General features: G+C 30.7%; 1 protein-coding gene across 1 annotated transcript in view; it reads left to right on the plus strand.

Moving 5' to 3' along the window:
* LOC119829150 (neuronal PAS domain-containing protein 4B-like) overlaps positions 1-16,982 on the plus strand; it is a 50,698-nt gene extending 33,716 nt beyond the window's left edge. The window contains exons 4-6 of the mRNA XM_038351552.1: positions 14,757-14,818; positions 16,825-16,914; positions 16,974-16,982. Coding sequence (XP_038207480.1) covers positions 14,757-14,818; positions 16,825-16,914; positions 16,974-16,982 — 161 coding nt within the window. The remainder of the gene's footprint in view (positions 1-14,756; positions 14,819-16,824; positions 16,915-16,973) is intronic.
* The last annotated feature ends 207 nt before the right edge of the window (positions 16,983-17,189 follow it).

A 17,189-nucleotide genomic window follows, 5' to 3' on the forward strand; every position in this document is an offset into this window, starting at 1 on the left:
TAATCGTACACATTTAGCCTATCTAGTACTTAACACACAGTTAAATAAAAACAGTTCGTATCTAAAATATGTACGTTTTCAAATCGCTATTTAGCGAGGTTCATTGATCACTCCTAGCAAAGGATGGCCGAGATACACCGTAAATGATCGCCCCTGAATAATGGTATGCTTTATATTTTAGTTAAGAATATGGCATTAAAACGTTATTTGTTTTTAAATAAACTAATGAATATTTGTAATGAAAAATGATGGCAACTCGATTTGTTGAATTATTCAAGACGTGGTTGTTGTTAAATAAAAAAAACATACCTGTTTGTAAATATTGTTTAGAATTGTCATTATTAATATCCAATATGATAGTATAATTTGATACAGAATGGAGTGGAAGACCGAATTTAGTTTCATTTTTAGCAAATGTATTAGATAATACTCCCTAATATACCGGTGAACTAGAGGCTAAAATTTATGGGTTACAGGTAAGGAGGTATTAACTAAATAGGTTTATAATCTTACGTATTATTGGATAACTTTAATCCTACATACCTCGCAAGAAAATAAAATAACTTTGTAACAAAATCCATGTATTCAACTAAAATACTTAACACATGTACAGTATAGTTATTAGCCACGTAATAAGCCTATTAGAGCCACTGAGAAATCAAGATTTGTTACAAGACGGTATTTAAATTGCATGTAAATCATAGCTTCGTTTGATTTTATAATTCTACAGTTATTAAAGATAATTACAATTGACGATAACTAACTCGTTTTCACACCTCGTTTAATCACAAACTTAAGTAGAAAATAAAAATACCGTACAGTACAAATTAATTTATATTTATGCGAACAAAAACTTATTTCATTAATTAATTTTAAATCGATAGACCAACTTTGATAGTACGTTTATCAAAATAATTGTCACATTTATATACGTACAAGTCAAACGATTTAAACCGATTGAAATTTATTAGATACACAAAATAAGAAGTAATTATCCCATGTGCATATATTTAACATGTTTGTTTTAGTGAAGTATACCTAGAATATTAAAAATTATTATTTACTATTATTTTTATATTTGAATTTTTTATATATATATTTTTATATCGCCAAAAATCATTATTATAATAGAATTAAAAACAAAATAAGCGCTTGTCATATAAATCACATAAATAATATAGCTATCAACAATCATGAAATCTACATCCAAATTAAAACGATAGCCGTAGTAGAAGACCTTTTTAATTTTTCTTTTTAAATTTGATTTTTTAATATATATTGTATAGAAAATGTAGGTACTCGGTCAAAACTTCGCTCGAACCATAAATATTAGATAACCAAGAAATATACTTCTTACACACTAACAATGTTTTTGCTAAACTATGTCAGTTACCCTGTAAAATAATAATTAGCGAACCTGAATGTATTTAAATAAAAAATGTATTTAGGGTAGGTCATAAACAACAAGTGAACATATATAAATAAGGTGCACGTGTGTTTTAATTCAATTAGCTAACGCAGCGCGTTGTCACATTTGCATAAATTTGAATTTTAAAACCAGTAGAAAATTACTTACTCACTTGTTACCGAGCTAACGACAGGTGTAGATGCTACAGTCCTTGTAAATTATGGATTACATGTTTCGATCTAATACGTGTATTTGACTTCCTGGACCCTTATTTGCGAACATTTTTCTGAAGGGACGGAAGGCTTTCTAACATTTGCGGAATTCTACATACAATAAATTTCGTCTTTATTGAGTGTGTTATCATTTAAAATGGCTTGGCTATACATCTAATAAGCCCTGACTTGTATACTACACATAAAAAACGTATTTGAATCTCTAATAAGGTAATAGCTTTAATAAATAATTAAGTGTCATTTAGAAAAGCAAGACTTTTAAGAAATAAAATTCAAGCATGGATTAAGATACTATATGATAAATATACCATATACTGAAGTACCTTTAAAAGCAATAAAAAATCGTAATTATAAAATATGCAACTAGTGCCTTAATTACGAAATTTATTTAAGCTTCTAAATTTATTTTTATCTCTGCTAAAACTCGGTGTCTGTCTCATTACTCATACAATCTCTTAGCTCAGCACTACTTATTAGGTCACACACAGTTTTGTAAGTCAAGGCCCGCGTGGCTGGCCCTAGACGTCTAACCCGACACTTTATATGCTAGAACATATATACATTACAATTTTTTGTTTATTACAATACAAATATTTCTCAAAATTAACTGGTTTCGTAACCTTGAATTTGTGATTCTCTCCGCTTAACTTTTAAGCGGTAATAGTAAAAATTATCGTGTTTTTTACAAGTTAAATATGACACGGATTTGTATGACCTCATCGCGATAACTTTGATAGACATATTTTTATGCAAATCCACCCGTTACTTTTATATGTTTTTAAATTCGTATGGCAACGTCATTTCACTGCAAAAATAATGCAACGAACAGCACGTAGTGGTAAGAAAGCCAAACATAATGGTCGTCATGATTATCAACATATATATTCCTACTGCAGAGACACGGCCTGTGTCATCACGGCATGTGTCCTTATGAGGTCCCGATGAGGGTTCTCCATTACGCTGGTCAAGTGTGGGATGGTTGGAAAAGAAAGCTAATATGTTATAATAATCTAATTTTATATTTCAATGAAGTCTTGTTTCTTACGATATACATTATGGCACGTTTAGTTTAATTATAAGACAATTCATTATTGTATGAACACTGCTATGATTATGAAATATTATATGTTGCGTTTGCGTTACATAACCTTCATCAAAACAAATATAAGGCCCAATACCATATGCGATAGAGTCATTAAAAGTAATTAATCTTCTGATACTACATACATGCCAAATAATAGTTAATTCACTCTTGTGAAAATCCTTCGGTAGTCCCACTTAAGCAACCCAGTAAAATTGTTGTCGAATTATTCTTAATTAAATTAATTGGCAACTCGCAAGCTATTCTAACAACAATTAACTCCCGTGGTAAGGTCGGAAATAATTATTTTCATATCGATTGTAATAATCGATTTCGATACGCGATTACGACTCGCACAATAACCGATTCGAATCGTTGAAAGATGTTGAATGTTGAGTGCTGGCATTGTACTTTGTTATATCGTGAGCTTTTGGGTATGGCTGTCAAACAAATATGAAAAAACGTAATCATTAGTAGTTATTTCAACTACGAATACGATTTAAGGACGTGCGTAATACTGTCTCTCAAAATTTTGTCAATTAGTCGAAAATTATTAAAAATCAATTTTGTCTCATCCGATAAAATGCTTGTTGTGACTGTATTGATATTTGGAATTATTCACATCATTGTTATCATCATCAACAGAATGTGTTTCCACTACAGGGACACGGGCATCCTATGAGGGTTAAGGCCATAATCAACCACGCTGGCCAAGTGCTGGTTGGCAGATGTCACATGTCGATGATATTCTGCTTCTTTGACATGCCGGGTACCTCGTGATGTTTTCCTTCACCGTTTCGAGCTAGTGTTCCAGTCACCGCTACTGGAATTAAATTATTCAGACTTTCCTTATTCAAAAATTCTGTATAGCCATCGATATGTAAAACTAAAGAGTTAAAAGTTAAAACATACATACCTTACATATTCATTTTTGAAAGTATCTAGATAATATTTTTTTGTGTTTGATTTTACGCGAATATTACACATTTAGAAATTAAAGATTTTTTATCGAATTTTTTACGTTTTTACGCTCGCTGTAAAGTGTTCGTCGGGTTAATAATATAATAAATAAATCGCGTTTAAAATCCGTTAAAGAGTCTTTAATTTATAAGTATCTACATAAATTTATAAGTGACAAGCTACTTTAACCTAATCTTAATTTTCTGCGAAAGAATTCATTCATTTTCAAAAATTTTACACTAAAAATACAATACAAAATTGTATCTACATGCGTATACAAATACTTGTTATATTATCATGAATTATAAAACCTAGATCACTATTAGTACTTATTATAACCTCTAAGGATATTGTTATCTCCGTTTTCTTATTCAAACAGTCTTTTGTCTTATCTCTAGAGATGCCAGCGAAATAATAGCAATAATAATCGTAAATATTAACAGATATAAACGTATGTTCGTTTGACCATTATTCTACGCATTGCAAGTTAGAGCATATTATGTTTCCTGGGTTAGTGTTTTAGATAGGAAACAAATAATCGTCTTAGATTTAAATTGCATTGAGAGGCTGAGAGCATGGAAAATATAATTTTGCGTTTTTATTTTTATTGCACCTTGTGTTATAAAAATACTTTTTATATCGTTAAAAATGTATTTCATGCTACCAATAACAAAATTCATAAAATTATCAATAAGTATAAATAAATAATAATAATAATAAATAAATAAATAAATAAATTTATTTATTTCAGGACGTGCGTCCCATATCACAAAGTAAAAATACTCTTGATATACTAATGTGTGGTAGAGGTAAAAACACTAAGGAAATATTATGTTTTTAAGTCAATTCCAATTTCATTTAAATAGGTACAATAATATAATTAAACTACCACAGATAACAACGAACTATCTAGCACGTAATTTAAAATTGGAACGGTTTTTATTTTTTTATTATACGAGACGTCGACTCGAGAAGCATAGTGCACTGACAAAACATCGACGCGTATTACATGTGGTATTACTATGTTCAAAAATTCTTAAATTACACCTATTATTGCGAATGCCCATTCATAACATAGCGTGAATAACATTTTCGGTCGACTGTCACGCGCGAGGCCGCATTCATCAATACATCAATCGACAATTATTATAGTTAGTACGACATGACCTTAAATAGCAAAGCTTCTACACAATTGTTTTAATAAAAATTACATAGATGGATATGACAGAGGTCGGAGTATAATGAATGATTCGGTCAATCAAAGGGCCAAATGAACAATTAATGATCTAACATTTGAACGGTCAATAATTATTATACCCATAAAAGTATGCTCTTTGTTTTGAATGCCAAACCTTTCATTGACACTGTAAAATATATAATGAATTGTATGTAGGTATGTGTAAAAAAAAATTGTCTATATTACAAATAAAAGGACTTTGTGGAATAAATAGACCATAACAGTATTATTGCAATTCAAAATCTTATTCATTTGTTTATGACATATTCATCAACATACAATAAATCACAACACTAAATGAGTTGTTTAAACTCATACTGATAATGATTGATAACAAAATGGGCGCTTTGCTCATACCTTTCTACATTTTTCCTCCCATTGCATTTGCCTGGTTAAATACTAAATCTCAACCAAAAATAAAACAGATCAATTGATCCAAATACAACGCGGAACGAATTAGGAATCTACAAGCTGGAACTATTCAATGCATAACAGTTACAGACCAACTTTTCTCATTGTTCAAAACATAACGAATTCATAATTAATATTGATGACTCAATCGCATCTCATAACTATTGGAATAAATAAAATATAGAAGTTCTAATGAAATGGTATATCATATTTCATCTACGATTATATCGCAATTTTTATTTGTCGACCGTCGACAGCCAATTTAGTGAATACGAATGATTTATTTGATGTATTGAATGACCGTGATTGCATATTTCGTAGTCACTTGATTGTTCATGTCACTGTATGATGTATTATACATTACACCGAAAATGTCCTTCATTAGATTGTAATTAAGTGTTGAACCAACTCAATGCTATTGAATTTTAACATTATATAATTAACAAATTGAAATTCTTAAATCAATAAGAAATATAAGAGAGATAAAAGCAATATGATAGTATTGTTTATTGATGTTGTTTACATTTTGCAGATTTTATTCTAAGTAGAACATAAATGGATAAGAGTAACGGAAAGGATTAATTAATAAAATATTCTTAAATATACAATATCATCATCATCAGCCCATATACGTTCCCACTGCTGGGACACAGGCCTCCTATGAGGGTTCGGGCCATAATCCACCACACTGGCCAAGTGCGGGTTGGCAGATGTCACATGTCGTCGAACATTTGATTCTTGGACATGCCGGTTTCTTCACGATGTTTTCCTTCACCAATATACAGTATACTTAATAATAATATACTACTTATGTTGAAGGATTATTAATGGATATAGATTTCAATTTCAAAATGTAGATCTATTAGCGTAATTTTCTATTGATACACATTTAAACGTTTAATTTTAACTTTATGCCTATTATAAGGTCTCTGTAATATTAAATTCCTTTGCCATTCACGCTACATTGTAGCAAAAGTCTACATATTCAAATTAAATTCATCACACTACAATTTTTATTAACAGAACTGCATAAAGTTGATTATAACAACGTAGGTATATGACACTAATTAAGCTCTTACGTTACAAACGCAATGTGACTTGGGAGTTTTAAGAGCTTACCATATATCAGACACGATCGCCGCCCAGTTCCTATCTAATTTCTAATCTAACTACAACTTAATTAATAGCCACTTGTTGAAATCGATTTCAAACTTGATTTATATATCGAATGACCTGTATTTACGCACTATCCATTCGAATAACGATTATCGATTAACAAAACAAGCAACGTAGGTTTCCGCTGTTGTTTGTTTTTATCGGAATAATACTTGCGCAAAATTAATACATTAACGTTGTTATGGGCGTGAACTATAAATTTAATATTATCATTATCTTAACTGGCATTAAAGTTAATTGAAAATTTACATAATCCAAGAGAATATTCTTTTAAATTATACTGGAATTTATTTCCCCGGTATATCCTAACGTTAAGATTGTGGGTACCTTTTTTCTTTGCACCAATGAATACTTTATGCAACACATATTTTTATTTAAATATTAACACATGCAAAAACAAATTAACCGTTTATTTTTATGTTAATTTAATGTCATAATTAATCAACTACCGTTGATTGTAAATGTCATATCCATCATAAGAACGAATCACTCATATTTTATTAAATTGATTGGCAGCTGTATGCAAATTGGATAAAATACATAATCCCGCTTTTTAAATATTCATAAATAACGTATACTATTCATTTGGATGTTATTTTTTCATAAATTTAGATATTTCGTGCAAAATTATTTGATTAAGATTACTCCTAAAAATGCCAAGGTAATGTAATTGTATATCGCGCTGCTAGTAAATTTGCTTAATTTTAATGTAAAAATAAACTTAAATATATATTGTATCGTGTGTTCAATGACTACTAAATTGTGTAAATAATTACTGGATATTGAATATGGCTACTATACAACGCGTATTTTTTAATCTGAAGGTTAAACCAATAGATTTTAATGGTTACTTGGTTACATGCCTCTTGTATAAATTAAATTTAATTAAATCTTACTGGAATTATTAGAAATTGTTTTTTTTTTATTTTAATATAATATAACTGTTATAATGAAGTTCTCTCCATTTTGTATTAAAAAATAATTAAATTGTATGTTTTTATTCAGTTCCTTTATTAACAATAGCACCAGTTCTTAAGGTACAGCAAATAATTGTGGAGTTAAAGTTATTCGAGAATCAAATTGTGGAAAACATAATATATGTCTGCTGTATTAAATTCCAAGCTCAAAACCTACAGAAGGTATGTTTTTGCTCTAGTCATTTCTATAAATTTCTACTTCTTTGACTCATTTATAATATATATCGTATACCAAAGACCTTTAGAAACACGAATATCTTTAAAAACTAAACAAGTGGTTTCACTTGTCAGTATAAAGATTTAAAAAATGTGAAAATTGACATCAAGTCTCACCAAGCCTTATCAACACATACTTACCTTTGACCCATAATACAAACTTATACGAAAACTTTTGGTCGTTAATGTGACGCCTCCAAAACCATGACTGGCTAATACGCTCGCGTGTGAAAAGTTAATTGTGGTTCACCACAGACAGTACAGATGGGCAACGCGGTTTGTTAATGTTTTGACAGCCTGTTAGATGTATTGGCATTTTGTAAAGTTGATGAATCTACTTAACACTTGTATGTCTTTAGATTCCATCGAGTTTATTATTAAATAATATGTGTTTTAGGCAAAAGTAATGCGACATTTTCCAAACACCATGCACACGACGAGTAACAGAATTTCTAATGGTATAAGATTATCTATATATTTCATTTAGTTTGTCACCAAAGTTTTACTAGATTTCATATAGATGGAAATTATATAAATAAATTACAGAGTTCTTTAATATTCTCTACAGTATATGTAAAAGTTTCAATTTCTTTAATAAACGTACTTTTAAATCATTGAATTTTTAGTTCAAAGCTGCGTTTTTACTTACAAGCACTAGATGACAACCTGATTTTGTAAGAAGCTAGTACACTTAACGATTATAGACTTATTAATAGATCGAGAATTATTCAGATGGATAAAATCGCTATTAAATTAAATAAACGTCACAAAATACGTATCCATTTAAAGTAAAACATTGTTTTCTTCACCAGCTTTCACAATTATCTTACGCAATGTCTACGGTGCACCATGAAATCGAGGGCAAGTGGACCTTCTTATGCAAATCGGCAATTACCACAAAAGAAATGGTCCTCACGAACGAATCTAAGCTCTGGTCGTGCTATGCCTTTTCGGGTTTAGTATTTTAGTATAAACAAGACCATTGTTCGTCAGCTTTTCGCGTAATTATAGATAAGGGAATTGCGGATTCAGCACCGTTTATGTTTTGGGGAGATTGTTTTTAATTTATGCATTTATTACATTTTATTGGTGTAGATATTGCCTACTATGAATGTGTGCAGTTGGCCGCTCTAATGAAACCACGAGGAGTTGATGTTTTTTTGACCATTTCTATTTAAACAATTTTATACCATGAACGTTTCAATATTTTAGTAAATATACACTAAAGTAAATACTTGAAGGCTTCCTAAAATGTATCTGAGCACATGCTGTTTTGGAGGTCCTAAGTTAGACCTAAAACGAAAATGTAACATAAGAGACAAGTTTTTCACTCAGTATGCTGAATATTAAACAAACAGTGTACACCATTATAAAAGAACGTAACACCAGACGTGAGAATATATTTCTGAAGTAACAATTCGATATACAAGACAGTCCAATCCGCATAGAAACCGATTTATCCAACAAGGCAGGTGGTTAGCTAAATTGAGATGTTCGTTAGTCCAGTAATGTTATGTATCTAGTCAATCTGTCCGGTGGTTCAGCGCCCACCTCTGATTGGGCGGTTCATGTCGCACCGGTTTTTGAGGCAATTAAGTGGCGTGAGGATTGGTGACGTCATCGTATGCCATTGCAGTGCAGATCTTGCGAGCGACATTGGTGATATGGAAAATTTGTGAAGTCACCTGAACGTAAATGTGGTTCTGCTAGACTGCAGTTCCACGGCTTATATCGAGTCAACTCTAATTTATTGGAGTATAGCTTGAGTTAATTTGTTAGCCTTCTAATAGGATTAATTATAGGTAATTTTTACAGACGAACAAACTTTTACTGTGTAATCGATATAAAAAAAATCGAGAAGAGATTCTCAATTTGTGAAAATCGTTACATTTTTTTCAGAGGTGTAAACATTGTTGACGGGGTATTATGTATTGACTAGCCTAGAATTAAGAAACCTATAGATAGATAAGACACTGCTTTTCATAAAATCAAGATCATTTGATCTGGCAGAAGTTTTAAGCTATATAAACTTGAAACAATATATTAAATGATTTAATTTAAGTCATACTATAAAACTAATTGTATTTTATTGAGAAATATTGAATTATTAAATTAGCTATGCTAGGTTAGGCTAGGCTATATAGCTTGTAGGCTTCCTCCGTAAATTGACTATCTAACTATAAAATAATTTTTAAAATCGAACTAGCTAAGTAACTAGCTAGTAAGTCCTGTACGTATATAAACAATATAAAATCCCTACTCCCTACTAATATTATAAATGCGAAAGTAACTCTGTCTGTCTGTCTGTCTGTTACGCTTTCACGCCTAAACCACTGATTCGATTTTGATAAAATTTGGTATGAAGATAGAACTGAACTTGGGAAAGGACATAGGATACTTTTTATCGCGAAAAAAGGGTAGAAAGGGTTGAAAGAGGGGATGAAAGTTTGTATGAAAGTTCGTTATTGTCAAACCGATTTTGATGAAATTTGGTATGAAGATGCTAAACGTGGGAAAGAACAAACCATACTTTTTAATGCGAAGAAAATACTCCTTACCATGTCGCGCGATATAAGCGAATTCTACGCGGGCGAAGCCGCGGGCGAAAAGCTAGTATTTCTAATAAATTATCACATTAAACAAGAACGTGATTAATTAATGAAATCTACATAAATGAATAATTAATTTATAACAGAGCTTAAAACTTGCATCTGTCTATAATAATTAAAACTATCAACGTTTAAAAGTTTATATTTATGTTCTGTAACCACAGACCACGTTGATCGATTTTTAATGAACCTGTCCCATAATAGACCGTATAATCGAATTAAATAATAATTTTCATAGCCATATCGAGACCGTAAAACTCATCAAATACGAAAGAAAATAAACGTATCGTCAATTCCTCAATAGCTCGCTAACAGATGGATGGGTGGTACTTAGAATTGATTAGCAGTACTCGAATGCGTTTCAAAACGATCGCCGGTCAGCCCTAATTAATTATCATAACGATTACGTGGAGATACATGTTTAGGGTTGTCACTGTTGAGTTTTTTTTTTTGTTTATTATGTGATTTTCAATCTTTATCATATTGAGATTTGTATTTATTTATAGTTTATGACATATCAATACATTTAGGCTTTAAATATATGGCTTAGGAGCCACTGAGATTTAACTAAGCTCTACTTCTCCTGAATACAAACCTTTACATTTATTTTACTCTAACTAACTAATATCCTAACTCATTAATATCCTAATGCTATTGACCGTAAATTCTTATTGTTTCTTGTGAGGGTTCGGTCACCCTATCCTTTATAGCAGTTTTATTTTAATGCACCATTATCGTTAGGTTGGTACTTTCGTAATGTTGGTACATTGCTTTTAGAGTATAAGTAGTTTGTTTGTGCGTATAATGTTTAATAATATTTTTATTGCGACACAAACTTCAAGCGTGAGCTCAATAGGTACTTGTATATAAAGAGTTTTTGCATTTTATACTCTTTATGTTTAATGGAAGTTTGTTATTCCTGTATATTTATACGTCCTCTGACTATTTTCATTTGTAATCTTCTGTTGAAAACAAGCAAATTCCATTACTTTTTAATAAGACTATGTATACTCAATACCATTTAAATATTACCAGCAGTTTCTTTTATTACATATGACAGTTATATTTTGTATAATGCAACGAATTAGACAGTATACTGGAGCAAATAAAGTATAAAATATACTTTACCCATTACTTTCCCTTCAGGATTCATTACAAAATTCCACCGTATGTATATTCTCTCAAAACATCGCACTCCTTTATCGGGCATTTATTCAAAACATCACACGCGAAGGACATTAAAGTATTTAATTACTCACGTACATATCCTCATGTTGTCAATTTGTGAAACCGCGAGAGGCGTCACAGGGCTCTCGCATTAGAATCAGTTAGAGATTCGTGAGTGCGATTTATACTGACTTTGAGTAATCGTTGGGACGAGCGAGCTATTATATTTGTATTAGAGGGAACAGTTTGTTTATATCTTTCTTGGGAGAAATATGCGGTATGTGGTAATTTCCCTTGCGTTATGATTGTGATACCATTATTGACTTTATATATCACATATTGTTTATAGATTGAATATTCATATATTCATGCCGGGAATTTATGTGTTAGCGAGATGATGGTTGAGATATTTTCCAACACATTTTATATTAATGTTACAATTGCTCTAATCACTATCATGTAACATTTAATATAAAATATTGACTATTTAAGATACAACATATTTCTTATTATATTCTACTATCCTATTAATCCTACTAATATTATAAATTCGAAAGTTTGTAAGGATGTACGTGTGTTTGTTGCTATTTCACGCAAAACAGCTGAACCGATTGCAATGAAATTTTGTACGTATACAGCTGGACAACTGGAATAACATATAGGCAACTTTTTATCTCGATATTCCTACGGAATACGGACTTACGCGGATGAAACCGCGGGGCGCAGCTAGTAAACAATAATTGCAAACTAATAATTGTGAAGATATAGTAAATTTTTGCATTTATAATGAGTTATGTGTGTGTATCTATGAGATTGTGTGTAATAAAATTGTTGTAACAGAAAGCAACCCTAATTAAAACCGAACCATTTAATGCAACCCTATTACCACACATAAAATGAATAAGAATTTACTAATAAACATGCTTTCATTAAATTAAAGTTATCGTTGAATGCTCATCAAGTTCTATCTAGAGATTACATTTGCTATGCTAATCGGAGCTAGCTTGAATTCTATATAATCTGTGCATATTTAAGCGGCAACAAAAATAGCTCGCGGGCTTATCAATATTCTAATCCATCCTCCAGAAACCCTTTTGAGATAGTTTAGAAAGTGTAAATCCCCTTATACACCGTGGCGGGCCCATTAGAGGTTGAAATTATTCGATATCTTATCGATATAATCGGGTGGCTCGCCTGCTTATTGTTTATCGTTGCCTAGGCCGCCGTTGAGAAAGTATCGATAGATTGAATCGATTAATTATGAACGATGTTTGTCTCGTAAGTGCATGGAACGACATCGATTTTGTAACAATGATGAGGAATTTTGCTGGCGGCTGCTTTGGTATTGATTTGATTTGTAGATATTAATGGCTAATGTCTAATAGAACGGGTGATTAACCAGGCAGTAATTACAAAAGGTCAAAAATGTATCATATTACAATATTCCACAACTAGGTCAAATTTTACTGGGGCTTTTAAAGTGCTGCTGCTATAAAATGTAATCTCTCATTATATACATTCATATAGAAGCCTACGTGGTTGATGATTGCCTGAACCCTCATAGGAGGCCTGTGTTCCAGCTGTGGGAACATATATGGGCTGATAATGATTATGATAGAGACTGTTTTAAAAGTCATACAGCTTTTATCTAATTATATCAACTTACTCCGTACAGACAGACAATCTATAATAGTACCAAACGGAAATAACTCAAATTTTAAGTCAATGAGTCGAAAATATGCTTTAAAAATTCGCACTTTCAATTACGAGAAACGACCAATGGTATGGAAGTTATTTAATGCGGTTAATGAGATTTATTACGCAATAGAAAAGGGAATGTTTTATTGCTTTCTTTGTTTGTGACTCAAAATTTTGATCGCTGAAAATAAATAAAGATTATGTTGTGAGCAAATTGCTATATAAATATATATAAATGAAACGCGCTATAAAAACGCGGTGTGCGCTGTCCCCTTTTTTAGAGTAGACACACAATGTAAAACGCGTTGATGTCGTTTATATCAGTGTGAAACTTATCAATGGGGATAGCTGTCGTCTGTCTAGCTGTGTTAAAATAAATCTTTATTGTATTACCCTATTGTATCATTTAATTTTATTATGTGCATCACATACTGTATCCCAACAGTGGGAACATATGTGGGCTAATAATGATAAAATAATTCATCTAAATCAGTTGAGGTGATGGCGTGAAAAAGAGACAGACAGACAATATAATATTAAATAGGGATTCGTAAATTCGTAGCAAATCCTAAAGCAATAGCAATGTACTGAAAGCCAATATCGATGTGTATCATATTGGGTCGCTTCAAATTATCGATTGTTCGCTTTGCTTATCTGTTATCGACTCCATATAATGTTATTTATAGACAGAGTGTATTTGAGACCATAGACTCGTATAGTGCGATCGAATTACTGATAAATAAACACGTATTTTCTTAATTTTATATGCAAAGTTTATACGGGTATGGCAATATGCTTTTAAATTTTTATTAAATTGTAAATAATAAACAGCAAATTTTATTTTCAACATTTCTTACAAAACTTATTATTTATCATATTTTAAAATTCCTTTTTTAAATATAAATACCGTAAATAAATTCTGAAATTCAAAATACACATTCAAGTTTTCAAAATGTTATCTATTTTTTATCTTATTTTAAAGCGACAATGACCAATTTCGTTAGCAAACTCAAGAAATAATTTTGTGCTAAATACACATGCATAGCTTTAATTCTTTACCACATCAATCTTACATATCAAATAGAATTATCGACGCTCGTGTGGACATACCTTTACGAATGGTATTTCCTTGCAATGGTACCATTTCTTTGGCTTGAACATTATCTTTGTATTAACTGTTTTATGAACAGAACCCGTGTGGGTGTGTAATCTTCTAAATGACAATATGATATATATGAATGCTATAGTTTCTAGTATTGTTAAGCTTTCTACGACTGTTGGAAAGTAATGACTTGAAAGAGTTAAATATTAACGCGGATTTTTCTCTTCCTATTTTATGCATTTATGTTTTTTGTTATTGAATGTGTTGTTTTTTACACGAATTATTTATGGTAAAAGGCGTTATTGTAAATTTATAATGCGTTCTATTAAACAGAATATATCATATATAACAAAATGCTAAACGTAAAACGCTTTTAGCTCAGATATATATGAAGTTATGTTATGTTATGTAAATTATATATGATCCATTATGTAAAAGTGTCGACTTTATATGATATTTGATTTATTTATTATTGTTGCAGTTTTTAAGCGATTTGACATCACCCAACAACCCAGTACGGGCCCAAACTTCGGATTTTCAAAGGTAAGAAATATTCCTCATGATTGTTAATCTGAGACTCCATAATTTGATAATACAATTGTTTCATTATAAATTCGTTTCCCACGCTACGAAAACTACTAATAAATATGATCTTCTGTCACTTTCTGTTTTACGGGATAAGCGTTATATAGAAAGAGACAAATAAAAGAGTTATTTCAATTTAAGTAAACTACATATTAAACAGGCGTGGTTAACAACAACCAGTTATTAACTCCGGTTCTGTAATTTTGTATTCTCTGTTTGTACGGGGGTGATTTTTCTTCACCAATCATTTGGAGGTGGGCTATTTTTCAAATAAGAAACTTAAAAGATTAGTTTTAAATTAATATTACAAGTTGAACAAGATTATATTTTTTAATAATGACATTTGTGATATTTTAATTTATAACAAGAGAACGATTTTTTACATTTTGAATTATTTTAATACTTCTTGCATGAGATGTTTTGCTAATAATATAATTTATCTATCTGTTAAACCTGTAATTCCTTTAAGTCATTGATTATTTTTTCTTTTACGAAGTCTTTTATGTATTTCAGTTATTGCACATATAGTCATTTATTGATATATATTTTTTTGTAATTCAATAAGTGGTTTTGATAAACTTTTCCATTTACATTTCCACAATACACAAACTCCACAGAAACTAACAGATTAAACGCCAAATAAATTTTTAATTTCAACAACCGTAAACAACACTTTATAACCACTAAATCTGTCGCTCAGTAAATTACACAGAATTGTCTTGGCACAGTTTGTTAGAGCAAACGTAACACAATTGAATATCACAGTGAATCTAGTTCTAGTTAAATTGGAATAAATAATAAATTAAACGGTGTATAGTGTCAAATGGGGATTTCATAACACCGGGTGTTGCTGGAGATTTAACGCACAAATGCGTTGCAAAACCCGCGCCCTTTCTGTTAGAATAGACGTGAATTTACTTCACGAATATTCCATTACCAACCGACGTCCCAAAAGCAAAGGATCTTAATTCGACTTCACTTTTTTGTTGCTTTTTCTTATTTGATAAATCCGTGGATTTTCGACCGATTGACTTAATTCTTTTCGAGTTTGAGTATTACTGCCATTAGGTCCTGTTTTAGAATTTAATTGGGTACCTTCTGTCACAGACGGTGACCTATTTTCTAGAAAAGAATTATTTCAATATACTTTTTTCAACAAGCCGGTTTGTGTACATTATATTTCAAATATATTGGATCTACGGGCTGGGTATTTTCTTTCATTAAAAGCTATTCGTACCAACACAATTAGCATTCCTAAAGCAGTTAGTTCTATGGCCAGTAAGATTCACGTAACGATTGTGTTATAGTGATTCCAATATACTAAGAAAACACTTAAATCTAGCACGCTTTATATCGCCTGTATAATATATTTCAATTGGTATAATATATTTCAAATATACTCTAGGTTTATACAATTCTTACACTGATTTATATGTATGTATACATGGTAAGATTATTGCTTTAAGTGCTATTAAGAATTATAAAATTGATAATTTATTATGTTTTGTATTGTTACCTTGATGGAACTACCCTTCAGTGTTTTAGATTTTCAAAACTATATTATAGTGTAAGGCCTAAGACAAAAGTAAGGATAATAAAAAAATTGAAACGCAATTAACTCCCAAGTGTAAGACGACATTTTCAAATAATTTTTCCTGTAAGGAAAAAGTACATACGTTGTGTCTCAAAAATATTCTTTAATATCGATGTTGTTTATTGTTTCTATGCATATCAATCGACTCAATATATATAATAACGCTTGTATCGTTTCTAAATAGCGTCAACAATATAACTGTAATGTACCATTGTATTGTACGTAAGGTTTCCTCACACCTTTATAGGTCAAGTGCACACGAGTATCAATTCAACTTTGACACATTCTAACCTTTATGATATCCGTGTACAACAACCTTTAAACCGGTTTTCGAGTGAACGAATTTAACTCGTATGTTTTTTGTCGGCAGGCACTCAACGGTTTTCTAATGATGATGACTCAGAATGGGAAACTCCTCTATATATCTGATAACGCCGCTGAATATCTAGGACATTCAATGGTATGTATTGTTTTCTAATGTTTATTATTACTTTTATAATATTTTTTTCTTCTTAATAGGGCATTTAACGCATGCTGTTTAGTTTGTATCAAAGAGTAGTATAATAATATGGTTCGTATTATCCATACTGAGGCTACTAAAGAACTACGACATTTATTTAAAGAAATCGTGTAAGTTTATTGTTCAGCATTTACAATATTAAACATCCCATCTCAAAACAGTACTTTCGACAATTAAGTTTTTTTCATTGTATTTATATTTATAATTTGCGTTTA

This window comes from Zerene cesonia, chromosome 9 (assembly GCF_012273895.1).
Source record: "Zerene cesonia ecotype Mississippi chromosome 9, Zerene_cesonia_1.1, whole genome shotgun sequence".
Lineage (NCBI taxonomy): Eukaryota > Metazoa > Arthropoda > Insecta > Lepidoptera > Pieridae > Zerene > Zerene cesonia.